Raw genomic sequence first — 16,337 nt, 5'->3', positions numbered from 1 at the left:
CCAACCACCCCCCCGCCCCTCCTTCATTTCTCCACCAATGCTCCCACTGTCTTCACCCCCCCCGTCATCGCCGGCGGACCTCGCTGTCTGTTAGCAGAGCTCCATCCAGGGTATCGAACGCAACACTGTCTGCATGGGCGGTCTCTTGTCGTTCTGTCGTGTTCACGTTCTAAGCTTTAAAGCTGCAATGCCTAATTTCTGTGTACGTCCTAGCCCGGGATTGAAAACCCAGTCTCCTCCTGCATGACAGACCAAATGTATACTGCTCGGGTTAAGAGGCAAGACGAGAGATTGTGTGTTTATGAGCTTTGTGCAGTACTACTTGTTAACCAGTAGGTGTCCTACCCGAGCAGGTAGACCCCCGTCAACCACTGCAGAATGATGTACTAGTTATATTGTATTAACATACTCTACTATACAGATTGGTTAAAATGTTTTTTTTTTTTTTATTCAAATAAGTTAGGATTGCAGATTTAACACAGGCAGACATCTTGCGGATTTGTGACCAGACCCTTAAAATGTCAGATGATTGCTGCTCACAAGAGCGTTAAAAGGGAAACTCCCTGAGTTTCAGCATAGTCGCCAGAATCGTCGAAGGCTGTAAAAGTCTGAGAGCCACTGACTTATGCGACGCATAATGGTCGGTGGCAAACGCTAGATGCACGAAACCAGGCCTTGAAGCATGCGAGTGCTGTGAGTGGTCATTAATTCACTGTCCTCTTCCTCGTTGCCCAACTGACAATGGCCTTTGGCAGCTCGCACGTTCTCCGGCTTGTTTATGTCTTTTACAAACACATGGCGTTCTCACGCTCTCCGTCTCCCTGACACACGGACAGGGTGATAATTCTCTCTCAATAGGTTTGTTTCACAGACCCGCTCTAAAGTAGCCGCTGCCGCTTCGCTTAAAAGCCATATTGCCTCCATAGTCCATACTGTTACTGCGCTGCTGTCAGGTGAGACTGAGTGTGTCATTACTTAATGGGCTCCCATCAAAGACTCACTCTCTGTTCTGTTCACTCACTGCAACATCCTGAGTGTTAGTTTAACCTATTAAGACTGGAGGCCCATTCTACAAATATAAAATAAAAAATTGCAGATAGGTGCTCGGGTGGTGTGGCGGCCCACAACCACGGAGGTTGTGGGTTCGAATCCACCGTGGTGCATCTTGGTTTTGTCGAGTGTTTGTCTACGCATGAACAGAATCGGCCCGTGTTCAGGGGAGGGAAGCCGGGCGGGGTGGGAGATAATAGTCACTGCACGTATTCCTAACGAGCTGGGGTGGCACCTGTCAGCAGGGAGTGTTGGGCGGGAGTAGTGGGACGAAGGCTCTACGTCCTCCCGGTGAGGGTTCCTCACTGGTAGGTGAGTCAGTAGGATATACAGCAGCAGTGACAACACAGAAATGTGTGTGGGGAGGAATTCAGTAGCCTGGTAAACCCTCCCTCCGGAAATCTCATTTCCATTTGATTTCAGGAGAGAGTCTGGCCTGAACCGCCTTTCTGCAATAATCGCTGTGGGCTGGAGTTGGGCGGGAGTAATACCGTTGACTGACAACCCCTTCAACCAATGATCGTTTTTCCCCTTCAGCCAATCAGCAGTTCATTTTGACGAGCTCCAGACTATGTGACGCAACGGGACTTTTGGGACGGCCATGCCGAAAATAGGTTGCCTTATTGGGATACATGCGTGTCACTCCCCGCCCCTGCCGGTTCTCTAAATTTATATTTTTAAATAGGCTCTGTCATGATTAATTGACCACATATATGAAGTTAAACAACTAAATTCTATCCAAACGATATCTTAATAGTAAATTCCGTGCCTCAAAAAAGAAGTTTGAGACCGTTTTAAAAACTAAAGTAAACAGTGAAGGCACTCGGACAACAACAATGGCTGCCGTTCGTCTTTTGTCGGCCCCAGTCAGGCTGCACTCGGCTTCATTCGGGCTCACTCGAACTCGCCACCTGATTGGCCAACTGTCGCTGTCAATCACAGAACGATGTGCGACGACGCTGATAGGCTCGTCGGTTCGGAGAACAGAGCGATTATTGCAGAAAGGCGGTTCAGCCCAGACTCTCTCCTGAAATCAAATGGAAATGAGATTTCCGGAGGGAGGGTTTACCAGGCTAGGAATTCAGTGGCATAACGACTAAATTGGGGAGAAAAAGGGTAAAAGAAAAAGTAGAAAAAAGCAGATGTACAAGCTTGTGAGCCTGTAGAAGGATGGTAAATTTCATGCATCCGTTCAAAATCTATTATTTCTTATAATTGATTCCTTCACGGTAAAATCCTCACTGTCATCTCTCTGCCTCTCTCTTGGTCTCTTTCTTTGTGTGTACGTCCTCCATCCTCTCCTCCTCCTCCGTCCGGTTGCAGCCATCCTGGGCATGCACACCCTGATGAGCAACCAGCAGTACTATGAGGCCCTGGCCAGCAGCAACATAGTCAATAAGCAAGGACTCAACAGTAAGTGCAACACACACACACGCACGCACGCACGCACGCACGCACGCGCGCACGCATGCACACACAAATTTGCGCGACTATCACAACTAGAGGTTACGATTTTGACTAATAGCAAAGATGGCGGATGCAGCGTTTACACACAGATGCAGCTAAACATCTAAAACAAGCCTTTTCATGCCAAGGACCCCTAAATTGATATACATTTGGTCGCGGACCCCCATCTGAAAATGTTTAGTGCCAGGGACCCCCAGAAGCTTTGAGTTAAAAATGTTCGCTTTAGAGAAATATATGTATTCAAAGATACGCACACATTTTCAAGATTTTTCAAAAATAGCATAGCACGGCACTCTGTGCTGCGCTATGCTATTTTTGAAAAGCCATCATATTTCATTCGGTCTTCAACTGTGAAAACAGCCATTCGTTTTCAACCAAATAGGCTCTATGCACAGCAGCCATATTGGGAATGAATTGGGCCTCCTTCACAGGTGTTACCAATAATACTAATTAAGGCTCAGTTCCATTTAGTGTGGAATAGTGGTTGTCTTATTTTCAAGGACCCCCATAACTCTGAGAGTGTACAAATGATTTGTAAATTTGTACACCCTCAGAGTTACACACCCAGTTACACACCCACCATAAGGGGCCATTTGGGAACCAAAATGGAGTGTTTCTAGTGAGCCAACATGCACGTTATCAGCACCCTGACCAGAATGGAACAGAGCCTTTATTAGTATCATTGGTAACACCTGTGAAGGAAGTAAGAAGAGGCCCAATTTCTTTCCTGCTGTGCATAGAGCCTATTATCATCACTATGTCTATTATCATCACTATGTCTAATTCTACTCTACTTGGCTACCATGCAGACATATCTTGGTCACTCCTTTTCATGTTTACTTAGGTCGCTCTATAAGAGCGTCTATTGTAAATTAACATTTGGCCCTCACAAATTTTGTAATACAAGTATACACATGCGCGCACACACGTCACACACATAATGTCCTATAGCCATTCCAGGAATCCTGTGGATGGCTCATCTGTTTATCTGACTTACACCACGCTATGGAAACTATAGCACTTTGACACACACACACACACACACACACACACACACACACACACACACACACACACACACACACACACACACACACACACACACACACACACACACACACACACACACACACACACACACACACACACAGGCTTTGATGAGTCATGTGTTTATCCTATATGGTACAGTAGTTTATCCTATAAGTTTTACAAATAGAGGAGGTGCCGTGTCACTACCAAATATGACCTCCTGCTGCCCCACAATGCACTGTTACAGCCTCAGTGTTAATTTAACTCAGAGAGTGAACTAATGGAACCAAATGGACCCGTAAGGTTCCATTTACGAGTGGGAGTGAGTACGTACAAACACAGGCTCCAAACGTGAAGCGTCGCGTTTGGAGCTTGTAGATCTGCTACTTTTGCTATTTTTTAATTTGAAATCTGAAAAGTAACAGTTTTGGACATATGAGGTTTCCGTCCGACTTTTCAGTTAAAGTTAAAGTGACTCTTTTCACTGTTGAACGTGACTTCAGTTTAACTCTGCTTAGACATACACGAAACATATCATATAACGGACATAACGGTTTCTAATTGAACCGGACTACCCGGGGGGCCCATATTTATCCCATGAATTCTTTGCATTGTTTACCGACCATGAGAAAATACTGTATTCATTACTAAATGATAAGGACAGGCTTTATTTGGCTACACAGACAAAGGAATGTTGACAGATAACGTGAAGCAGTTCCCAGCAGAGTGATCAACAATCCATATGATATCATATGATGTTGCTGGAGGTGCTAAAACATGTGTGTAATGTGGGGGAGGGATGGGGAGAGCGCACAGCCCCCTGAACTCATCATGCATTGTATCTAAACCTTTTGTCTCCAGACAGTGGTGGAAAGTAACTAAGTACATTACTTAAGTACTGTACTTACAAGTACAATTTTGAGGTCTTTTGTTCTTTTCTTGAGTATTTCCAATTTTCGGGGCTTTTGCTTCCACTCCACTACATCTCAGAGGCAAATATTAAAAAATACTTTTACTCCACTACAATTGTTTGAAAACTTTAGTTACTAGTTACTTTTCAGATATAAATTATGGTATTATGGAACATACATTAACCACTTCAGCCCTATTTTATACCTAGGCTATTTGAAAATAGCCAATCTACAAGCTCACAACACGTCGCATTGAGCTTGTAGATCTGATATTTTCAAATATTTGAGTACTTTTACTTTTGGTCCAATCCACGCATTTGCATTGACAAAGCATTGGCACATTCCGCCCCAGAGGTAAAATAAAAGTGCGGTGGTGCCGCGTCCTAACAGGGTATTTCTATATTGCGGTATTGGTACTGTTACTTCGGTAAAGAATTTGAGTACTTTTTCCACCACTGGTCTCCAGACAGTAATGAGCCGAATAATAGGACATGCTGAAGGATGATGAAAGTACTGTCACTAAATGCCACATGAAGATGAAGATGGCTTTTACTCTCAGTCCAAGTGTAATTATAAGTGTCTCTAGAGGCTATTTATCAACTAAATTAGCTAGATTTAAAGTGTGTGGTTACCTTATTCCTTTTTATTATATTGTTGCTTCATTGTAATTAATGCTTATGTTTTATAGTTCTTATTAATTAATGTATCTATTTCATTTATTCTTATCTTTTATGTTTTATTATCGTTGATCTTTGCATATTCAGTTTATTTAAAACATTTTAAGCACATCTACGCTTGTCGTAGAAATGTGCCGCATAAATAATGAGCTTTGTTGTTGCACGTCTAGGTGTGATCCAGTGTACTCAGTATAAACCCGTTCCAGACGAGGAACCCAACTCCACAGACGTCGAGGAGACCCTCAGGAGAATAAAGATGAACGACCCGGAGCTGGTGGAGGTCAACCTCAACAACATCAGAGTATGTTTGGCGTTCTCTCACAAACACACTGAGTAGACTGCCATGACTTTGTCCACTCGGCCGTTGCAGCATTAAACAAACTGTCTAATGCATGTTGTGTGTTAGGAAGTATGGATGCACTGTTCTGTGGAGATTCTATGTATTGTCTTTACTGTATTATGTTGTGTTGCATGCCACTGTACTGTTCCTTACGTGTTCCATGTTGAACAGGCTGAGAAAGCACATACTCCTCTGGGACAGTAAAGTCTAATCGAATCTAAAGGCTACTGATGGTGATCTGGAACCAATTAGACATTCTATTAAATAATTATCCCACTCTGTCAGCATTCTGTACTTGCAGTAAAGTGTAAAGATCAGTAAACGGTGAGTTCAGAGCAGAGTTATTATTATAGTGAACTAAAACTATTTGGAAACAAAACAACAGATAGAACTGGGGAAAAAACTAACATTTTAGCTAGCTGAAATAAATATACAGTATAAGTATATACTAAAACTAACTAAAAATGTCCTTAGTTTTAGTCTTTCTCAATATTTCACATAAGCCTAATATTTGGGGCAAAATAGAAAATCTTATCTTCCAATATTTTAAGCTATGCCATTTTTAAGCCCAGTTGTGAAAATTGTCAAAACATTTAAAAAAATGTTGTGAGCTTGTAGATCGGCTATTTTCAAAATGTTTCTGTTTTGTGAATCTCGCCCCATATTACAAAAATAACAACAAAACTAATAAAACAAATAAAAAAACGTAAACCAATCCCTCAAAAAACGTAAACTAAACAAGCAAACACACATGAAAACAAATTAAAAGTGACTAAACCGATATTGAAAACAAAGTCAACTAAAAAGAGAAATAATAATAATGAATGAAATTCTGAACCATAATTACCTTGTTTGAGAGCTGTGGGACGTTCTTTCTTTCTTTCTTTTTCCTATATTTATTCAGGGAAGCCCATTGAGAGCAAGCTCTCTTTTTCAAGGACGCCCTGATAACAGCATATAAAATACATACATAATGAAAAACAATAACAAACATTTGAATCACGTTACAATGTCACAGATGCAAATAAATATAGTGTTACATGAAACGGGTGCATTCACTATGTAGTGTGTCCTCAAGAAGCACCCTGAATGTCTCTATTGAGACCAATCGCACCAGTTTCAGAGAGTCCTGAAGTTTGTTCCATTTGTGTGGAGCATAATACATGAAAGCAATCTTTCCTTGTTCATTGCTCTTACGTGGACTGGTATATCTAATGTGTGTTTGTGAACGTGTTGAATGTCCTGTAACCTTTGGTTTCAAAAGCGAGGATAGGTATAAAGGAAGTTTACCACACAAGGCCTTATAAATAAATAAAATACAGTGTTGCTCTTGTGAAGACTGAACCAAACCAACACTCGGAGACAGTATGTGCGAAGGCCTCACAGGGCGTTTTATTAATGAATACGGCACGTCCACGGGGTTTCCCCCGGTGCCGTCTTGTTATTACGTTTCAAATCATAAGTCGACAAGAACAATAACTATCACTACCCAGCCAGGGTTCAGTGAAACATATAAAGTCTGTGCGTAATCCTCTGCCCGCGCTCTGCGGGGGATTCCTGTCCACAGACGCTCTGTAAGGTTTGGACCAGGTCCTAGGTTGCCTATAACAGAGAGATACAGACATTAGACTCCGATCTATATAACACCAGGTAAATGAGGAGGAGGATAAGAAGTGGGGGGTCGCTTACCGCCTGTGCACCTGTCTGGCCAGCGTGGAGAGTCAGTCCACACGGAGGCAGAGACGGTGCTTTTACATTGTTTGTGCGCTCCCCAGCTGGGTGCCACGGCTGCGCTCACTTCAGGCTGATTCCACAGGTAGACGGGCAGGTAACGCCCGTCGATGACGCAGCCCAGCTGGGGGCGGGGCCTGGCTGGCCGTGCACCGCCTCTGTCCCACTGACTCTCCCTGCTGAGGTGCTTACCTGGCAGGCTGTTGCCTAGCGACGCCCCACATATCCCCCCCCTAAGCTCCGTGCCTGGGTCGGGAGCTTCACTTCTTTCCTCGTACAGCCTCGAGAGGGCGTCGGCGTGGGGAATCTCTTTCCCTGGACGGTGTTCCACGGTGAAGTGGTAGTCCTGGAGCTCAAGGAACCATCTGGTGACCCGGTCGTTTCGGTTCTTGTTCCTGGCCATCCACTTCAACGGGGCGTGGTCCGTGACGAGCGTGAAGGTCCTCCCCCACAGGTAGTACCGCAGGTGATGAATGGCCCACTTCACGGCGAGGCACTCTTTCTCCACCGTGGCGTAGTTTCGTTCATGTTTGAGGAGTTTCCTGGAGATGAACGTGACCGGGTGCTCGTCTCCCTCCACCACCTGCGCCAGCACGGCTCCGACCCCGGTGCCGGACGCATCGGTGTGGAGGAGGAACGGCTTCTGGAAGTCCGGGGCGATCAGCACCGGTTCCTCGCATAGTGCAGCCTTCAGCGTGACGAACGCCGCCTCAGTCTCCGCTGTCCAAGCGACGTGGTGGGGCAGGCTCTGGCGCGTCAGCTCATATAGGGGTGCTGCAATAGTAGCGTAATTTTTAATAAACTTTTGATAATATGAGATTAGACCCATGAATGATCTTACTTGCTTCTTAGTAGCGGGCCGGGGCCAGTCCCGGATCCGCTCCACCTTCCGGACCTGGGGCTTCACACACCCTCGTCCGATGGTGTATCCAAGATAGTCAGTCTCCGCTAGACCCACCCGGCACTTCTTGGCGTTCGCGGTGAGGCCGGCTCGTCTTAGGGCGCCCAGGACGGCGTCGAGGTGCAGGAGGTGCTGGGACCAACTAGGGCTGTGTATGACGATATCGTCGAGGTACGCGGCAGCATAGTCCCGGTGGGGCCGCAGGACCCGGTCCATTAGCCGCTGGAAGGTTGCGGGGGCGCCATGGACTCCAAACGGCAGGACGCGGTACTGGAAGAGGCCCTCGGGGGTGGAGAACGCCGTCTTGGCCTTGGCTCTCTCCGTCAGGGGCACCTGCCAGTACCCCTTCGTTAGGTCCAGGGTACTGACGAAGCGGGCCGGTCCCAGGCGCTCGATCAGCTCATCGACTCGTGGCATGGGATAAGCATCGAAGGCCGAGACTTCATTCAGCTTCCTAAAGTCATTACAGAATCTCAAGGTCCCGTCAGGTTTCGGCACGATCACAATTGGACTGGACCAGGGGCTGTGGGACTCCTCTATTACGCCGAGTTCTAACATCTTCTTCACCTCCTCTTTGATGGCCACTCTCCGGGCCTCCGGTATCCGGTAGGGCCGCTGGCGCACGATTTCGCCGGGGTTGGTGCGGATGTCATGGCGGATGGCGGTGGTCCGGCCGGGCAGCTCGGAGAAGATGTCGTCGTTGCGCGCCAGCAGCTCCTTCAGGTCCTGGCGCTGCGACGGGGCCAAGTCATCTCCTGTCGGCACGGCGGCGGGGGTCCGCGGAGAGGTGGTGGCCAGTAGGACCGAGGAAGGCAGCGGCCCCGCTGTGTGCCACTGTTTTAGAATATTCACGTGGTAAATCTGGTGGCCTTTGCGCCGACCCGGCTGCCTCACTCGGTAGTCGACCGGGCCTACTTTCTCCACCACCTCGTAGGGCCCTTTCCACTGGGCCAGGAACTTGCACTCGGAGGTGGGGACCAGTACCAACACTTTCTCCCCGACCTGGAACTCCCGGAGCTTGGCCCCCCGGTTGTAGGTGCGGCACTGGTCCCTCTGTGCCTGCTCCATATGCTGGCGGACCAGGGGCCAAATCTTCTTTGCTCGTGTTTGCAGCTGCGCGACATGGTCGATTACACTCCGGTGGGGAGATGGCTGGCTTTCCCAGGTTTCCTTGGCGAGGTCCAACAGGCCGCGCGGTCTCCTCCCATACACCAGTTCAAACGGAGAAAACCCTGTGGAAGCCTGGGGCACCTCTCTGATGGCGAACAGGACGTAGGGAATTAACTGGTCCCAGTCCTTGCCATCCACATCAATCAACTTTTTCAACATTTTTTTTAGAGTCTGGTTAAACCGCTCCACCAGTCCGTCGGTCTGGGGATGATACACCGATGTGCGTATGCGTTTCACTTTTAGCCAGCGGTACAGTAGTGTCATAACTCGAGACATAAAACACGTGCCCTGGTCCGTGAGTACCTCGTCCGCAATTCCCACCCGACTAAAGAGCATTAACAGTTCGTGCGCAACAGCCTTGGCTGACGCGGTGCGTAATGGTATGGCCTCTGGATAGCGGGTGGCATAGTCCACAATGACGAGAATGTAACGGTGGCCCCGGGCGGACTTGGGGAGTGGGCCCACAATGTCCATAGCTAGTCGCGAAAACGGCACATCGATAATCGGTAGTGGTACCAGGGGGTTACGTTGTGAGGGACGGGGAGACATTTTTTGACATTCCGGACAGCTCTTGCAAAAATCCTCCACAGCCCGTTTCACCCCGGGCCAATAGAAGCGAGCCAATATGCGATCATACGTTTTCTTCACCCCCAAGTGGGCCCCGAACTGGTGAGTGTGGGCTAAATATAGAACTCGAGTGACATACGGTTTCGGCACCAAGAGCTGTTCCACTAGCTCTTCCCCGCTAACTAACACGGCCCGATATAACAATCCATTTTTCACATTAAAGTATGGCGACACAAGGTCACTCACCCCCTCGCCCTTCTGTCCGTCTATGGCCACGACGTGCTGCCTGGCCATCTCAAGGTTCGGGTCGGTCCACTGGGCCGTGGCGAACTCCCCTCTCCGCTCCGAGGCACACGCTTCAGGGCGCGGAAACTCCATGAACGGGTCCGCGTCTGCGTCTGGCTCCGGCGTGGTCTCCGCCGGGGCGTTGGGTGGATCCTCCTCCTCGGGCGCCGCCGCGTCCCTTCCTGTGGAGTCGCCGCTGAGGGAGGTGTCGCTGAGAGCTCCAAAGGCGGGGCAGGCCGGGCGGCCCGTGGCCGGGCTGGGCCGAGTGGGCCTAGTGGGCCGAGTGGGCCGTCGCTGGCGGCGGTGCGGCGGCGGACGGGTCAGACCCGGCTCCCAGTACCTGGCGAAGAGCGGGCAGTCGGAGCCGATCAAGAGCGGCACGGGAAGATTCGGGACGACGCCGGCGGTCACCACGGCGTTGCCCCGGGCCGTCTGGATGTGGATGTGGCTGACCGGGTAATGGCGGAGGTCGCCATGGACACATGTGACCGGGATGGTGGCCTTCTCCAAGGGCCCGGCCAGGGCGGCGTGGACCAGGGTGACGGCGCTTCCTGAGTCCAGGAGCGCGTGCGTGTCGACTCCCCCCACTTTCACCGGCAGGACGGAGTGGCTTCCCGGGCTGCTTCCCGAGTGGAGGCAGGCTCTGGCTCCGTCCGCGCTGGACGCGGTAGGCATGGCGACGTCGCGGTCCCGGTCCGGGCAGCTCCAGGAAATGTGGTCCTGCTGGCCACACACGTAGCACCTCCGGGTCGGTGGGCCCCGACTGGGCCTTTCTGGGGCCGAGTTCCTCCGACGGGGAGGCGAGCGGTTGGGCGGCGGCGTCCTCTTTCGCTCGCGGCCGGAGCGCTCGTCAGGGCCGCCACGCGGCGCGTCCATCTTGGTCGTCTTTAGCATCTCCACGCTAACCTGGTGGTTCTCCAACAGGGCCACCAACTCTTCCAGGGAGCTGGGGCTGACTTGAGAGGCGTACTTCCGTGCATCAGGCGGCAACGAGCGGATGCATCTATCAATCACCAGGCGGTCGATGGCGGGCGGATCTCCCCCGGTGGTCAGCCAGCTGTGCGCCACTCTCAGCAGAGCGGCTACCTGCGGTCGCGGAGACTGGGCCACCTGGTAGGCCCAGTTGTGGAACCTCTGGGCCCGGGCGGGGAGGCTGTAGCCGTGGGAGGCCAGGATCGCAGCTTTTAATTTGGGGAAGTCTCGAGCATCGGCCAGCGTCAGGTCCCGACACGCTCGCTGGGCTTCCCCGGTCAGAAACGGCGCGAGGAGCGAGGCCCAGTCAGCCACTGGCCACCTCTCCCGAGCGGCGGTGCGTTCGAATACTTCCAGGTAGGCTTCCACATCGTCATCCGGAGACAGTTTGGTGAGTACATCGCCTGGTGCCCGCGAGAGCACCGGGTCCCGTGTCATTTTATCCATTAACTTTTGCACTGCTGTTTGTAACTCGGTCTGGCTCTTAAGGAGCGCAGTGAGTGCCTGTGCATGCTCCATAATCAGAGGTATTGGCGTGGATCAGTCTTTACCCGTATTCTCCACCACTTGTGAAGACTGAACCAAACCAACACTCGGAGACAGTATGTGCGAAGGCCTCACAGGGCGTTTTATTAATGAATACGGCACGTCCACGGGGTTTCCCCCGGTGCCGTCTTGTTATTACGTTTCAAATCATAAGTCGACAAGAACAATAACTATCACTACCCAGCCAGGGTTCAGTGAAACATATAAAGTCTGTGCGTAATCCTCTGCCCGCGCTCTGCGGGGGATTCCTGTCCACAGACGCTCTGTAAGGTTTGGACCAGGTCCTAGGTTGCCTATAACAGAGAGATACAGACATTAGACTCCGATCTATATAACACCAGGTAAATGAGGAGGAGGATAAGAAGTGGGGGGTCGCTTACCGCCTGTGCACCTGTCTGGCCAGCGTGGAGAGTCAGTCCACACGGAGGCAGAGACAGTGCTTTTACATTGTTTGTGCGCTCCCCAGCTGGGTGCCACGGCTGCGCTCACTTCAGGCTGATTCCACAGGTAGACGGGCAGGTAACGCCCGTCGATGACGCAGCCCAGCTGGGGGCGGGGCCTGGCTGGCCGTGCACCGCCTCTGTCCCACTGACTCTCCCTGCTGAGGTGCTTACCTGGCAGGCTGTTGCCTAGCGACGCCCCACACTCTCTACGAACTGCAAGAGATGGCCAACCCACTTTATCATATAGAATACAGTGATGGGTGAGATAATCATCACCATTTGACGAGGTTCAGACATTGACAGTGTGTGTGTGTGTGTGTGTGTGTGTGTGTGTGTGTGTGTGTGTGTGTGCTAGAACATCCCTGTCCCCACGCTGAAGGACTACGCTGCAGCGCTGGCTGACAACACAGTGGTGGAGAGGTTCAGCCTCGTTGGGACCCGGAGCAATGACCCTATCGCCTTTGTAAGTCACAGCTCCAATATCGCTCTCTGTTAGAAGATGTGTACATACGTATCGTGGCTGTCGGGCTGAAACCTCTTATCTCCATATTCTAGCTTTTTGTGCCTTTTCGTAAATGACCGCCCTACTTGATCATAGGCGGCGTCACACAAAAGCATCAAAAGTAGCAGATCTAGTGTACAAGCTCGAAAGTTTTGAGCTTGTAGATCTGCTATTTTTGATACTTTTGAATTTGAATCCTGAAAAGTAACATTTGGGAAATATGAGGTTTCCACCCGACAGAGACGGGTGTGTGTGTGTGTGTGTGTGTGTGTGTGTGTGTGTGTGTGTGTGTGTGTGTGTGTGTGTGTGTGTGTGTGTGTGTGTGTGTGTGTGTGTGTGTGTGTGTGTGTGTGTGTGGCCCCCACATAATTGCCAAAACACTAAAATGTGTTCCATGCAGTTTTGTGATTTCTTAGGAGTGGGTGTAAGTCTGACTTCAGGGTGACACTTTTCATATTTCTGCTGTAAGAGTAATGAAATGGCCAGAGATAGATAGCGTAGCGGTTAATAACACCTCCATCACCGGAACCACGTGCAGCCCGTCTCTGGGCTGGAAATGAATTCTTACGATGACACCCTGGAGAAGGCATGTTGCCAGAGCGGGTCGTGTCAGTGTGGTAATAAACAATATTTTTTGGATGGAGAGGAGTGTGCAACCTTGAATAGTTTAATTTAGTAATTTAAGCGTGCCAGAAGGCCCAGAGCCCTCTCTCCTCTGGCCCCCCTGACCCTCACATTTCCTGTTATGTGTCTCAATGAAGATAAACTCCTAGGGGACCTCTCATAGCGTGAAAGAAAGGATGAAATTTCAGCTCCCAGTAAAACAGTAGCTTTCTACTGATGCAGAGGTGTTTGCCACTTCAATCCATTAAGACCGGGAACGCATTTAAGATTTCTTTGGCTATCCAAAAATAGCAGATCTACAAGCTCATAGCACGGCGCTATGAGCTTGCAGATCTGCTCTTTTTGAAAAATCTTGAAAATGTGTGCAAATCTTGGAATATATATATTTTTAAAGCGAACGTTTTTAACTCAAATCTTTGCTTCTGGGGGGTCCCTGGAACAACATATTTTGAGATGGGGGTCCGCAGGCTAAATACATATAATTTTGGGGGTCCTTGACATGAAAAAAGTTTGAGAACCACTGATTATAGCAAGATAAGTTTTTTCAAAAAACTGTCAGGATTTAGAAGACATTTGTAGAATCCCCCAGAAGCAAAAGATTTGAGTTGAAAATGTTCACTTAAAAAAATATGCATATTCAAAGATGTGCACACATTTTTCACGATTTTTCAAAAATAGCGCTATGAGCAGAAGCTCATAGCGCTTTGACGAGGAAGATTTGACCAGGTTCAGAAGTGCACCAACAAAGGAGAGATAGTGATTGTGGTACTGGCAGGGGACACCATACCAACAGATGTCTGCTGCCATCTGCCTGCCATGTGTGAATACAGGAGTCTGCATGCCTACCTCCCATCCAAAGTGGACTTTATTACTAGTGTGATATTTCATGATGGTGTCCTTTTATTTGGTTGCTTACTGTACTTGTAGGAGTTTGATGTTTGTTTTGATGACTTTCTACTTTTGGTACTTTAAGTACATTTTGTGGCCAATACTTACTAATACTTAATGCTACATTTTTAATTCCGGACTTTTACTTGTAACAGGGTATTTCTACATTGCAGTTTTGATACTTTTACTCAAGTAGATAATGTGAGTACTTCTTTCCACCACTGCTCATGCAGGCCCTGGCTCAGATGTTAAAGGTGAACATGACACTCAAGAGCCTGAACGTGGAGTCCAACTTCATCACAGGGACAGGAATACTGGCCCTCATACAGGCCCTGCAGTCCAACACCACACTGCTGGAGCTCAAGATAGACAACCAGGTACACGCGCGCGCACACACACACACACACACACACACACACACACACACACACACACACACACACACACACACACACACACACACACACACACACACACACACACACACACACACACACACACACACACACACACACACACACACACACACACACACACACACACACACAAACGCACACACGCATAATATATTCTCACTCTCAAACTGTGCGATAGTGACGACACTGATAACACCTGACCATGCGTCACTCACTGTACAACAGAACAGGTTGAATAATGCTTTTGTACAGTAATAACAGATGAAAGGCAACAGATAATGATCTTAACTTACGGATTACATGAAGTCTTTGCTGAAAACGTGTATGGATAGATGTAATATGTTGTTAAAACTGTAAACCTGTGCTACTGTTTTACCACTGTTTTACAAGTACAGACAGACAGACAGGTGTACATGTACCTCAAGACAGACATACATGTACATACAGACAAACCCTATGCCTTCAGCCACCAAACAACACTGTGTGGCTGTGCTGTGCAGCGATGATGATGTTTGTTTACCTCAGTATCTTTAACCTTGCAAGGACCTAGAATTGAGTCACTCTGGTGCAGAGTAAAAACACACACACACACACACACACACACACACACACACACACACACACACACACACACACACACACACACACACACACACACACACACACACACACACACACACACACACACACACACACACACACACACACTGGTGAGTCAGTTACTGTACACAGGCAATCTTAGACACCTCAGTCTAATGTTCTTGGATTGCACCAGATAACTGCATACTGCCATATTGCATATTTATAAGGCTCTCTGACTCACTGTTTGCTCATTAATGTGACGAGCTGAATGATTCATAGAAATGGATTCCGCACACACACACACACACACACACACACACACACACACACACACACACACACACACACACACACACACACACACACACACACACACCACATTGCCCCCTTGTTTCATTATGCCTTTGTGTACTTTGTGCTTTTTCTCACCCCTCTGTGCACTCTCCCCCTATCTACCTCACCCTCTCTGTCTGGTTCTATTGTGCCATCATTTATCAATTGATTTCAAGTCATTTTAAGAAGATATAATGTTGGGGGATGGGGGATGGCTGATTTTAAGCAGTCACACCTGGCCTGAGACAAATTAACTGGACTCAGAGCCAGGTGTGACTGTGACTACACACCTAAACTAGAAAAAGTGTTCCTCGTAGCACAGGTGTTGTTCAGCAATGTTCGGAATTTGCTAATCAGGATGGAATAGGAAATATCGGACGGATCCGTCTTGATCACTTGAGATAATGTGTACCGATTTGAGTGATGTTTAGACAAAATGTGTAATATTTATCACTTATATATAATATATATGTGAGTAATATAAACAAATTCTTTAGCAAAAAATCTGCCTCATGGTGACGCTATAATAGAGCTATAACAGCTATAATAGATGTTAAATGGGTGGCATTTGTTCCTTAATGTAGTGCGACTGTGCGTGCAAAGTGTCACAGCAATCGTACGCTGCGTTCATGATTTTGTACAAAACGGAGTACTCCTGCAAACTTTGGAAGCCAATCTTAGCCAATCAGGATGGAATATGAAAAATCCAAAAGTCTGGTTTTGTTTAATGACTATAGAGATACTGTGTACAGATTTGCGTGATGTTTGGACAAAATCTGTAGGAGTACTGTCAAAAAACGTGTTTTGCAAAAATTGGCCGCCTGGTGGCACTATAACAGGCCCATGTGAAAAGTTTGAGGCAGAGGTTCTGTTCTGGCATCCAGGGAGTGTGTTTGCGCAGTT

At 48.4% G+C, this 16,337-nt stretch overlaps 1 protein-coding gene across 2 annotated transcripts in view; it reads left to right on the top strand.

The window, feature by feature from the left end:
• Window positions 1–16,337, top strand: part of tmod1 (tropomodulin 1) — a gene marked incomplete at its 3' end in the record, with an annotated part of 46,584 nt that overhangs the window by 21,754 nt on the left and 8,493 nt on the right. For both annotated transcript variants that reach the window (XM_084082802.1, XM_084082801.1), the window contains exons 6-9: window positions 2,374–2,463; window positions 5,305–5,435; window positions 12,445–12,552; window positions 14,337–14,480. In XM_084082802.1, coding sequence (XP_083938928.1) covers window positions 2,374–2,463; window positions 5,305–5,435; window positions 12,445–12,552; window positions 14,337–14,480 — 473 coding nt within the window. The remainder of the gene's footprint in view (window positions 1–2,373; window positions 2,464–5,304; window positions 5,436–12,444; window positions 12,553–14,336; window positions 14,481–16,337) is intronic.

Source organism: Gymnoscopelus microlampas, assembly GCF_963454915.1.
Source record: "Gymnoscopelus microlampas genome assembly, chromosome: 2".
NCBI lineage: Eukaryota > Metazoa > Chordata > Actinopteri > Myctophiformes > Myctophidae > Gymnoscopelus > Gymnoscopelus microlampas.
Note: the sequence above shows the minus strand (reverse complement) of the source record. Positions and strands in the feature narration are given on the sequence as shown.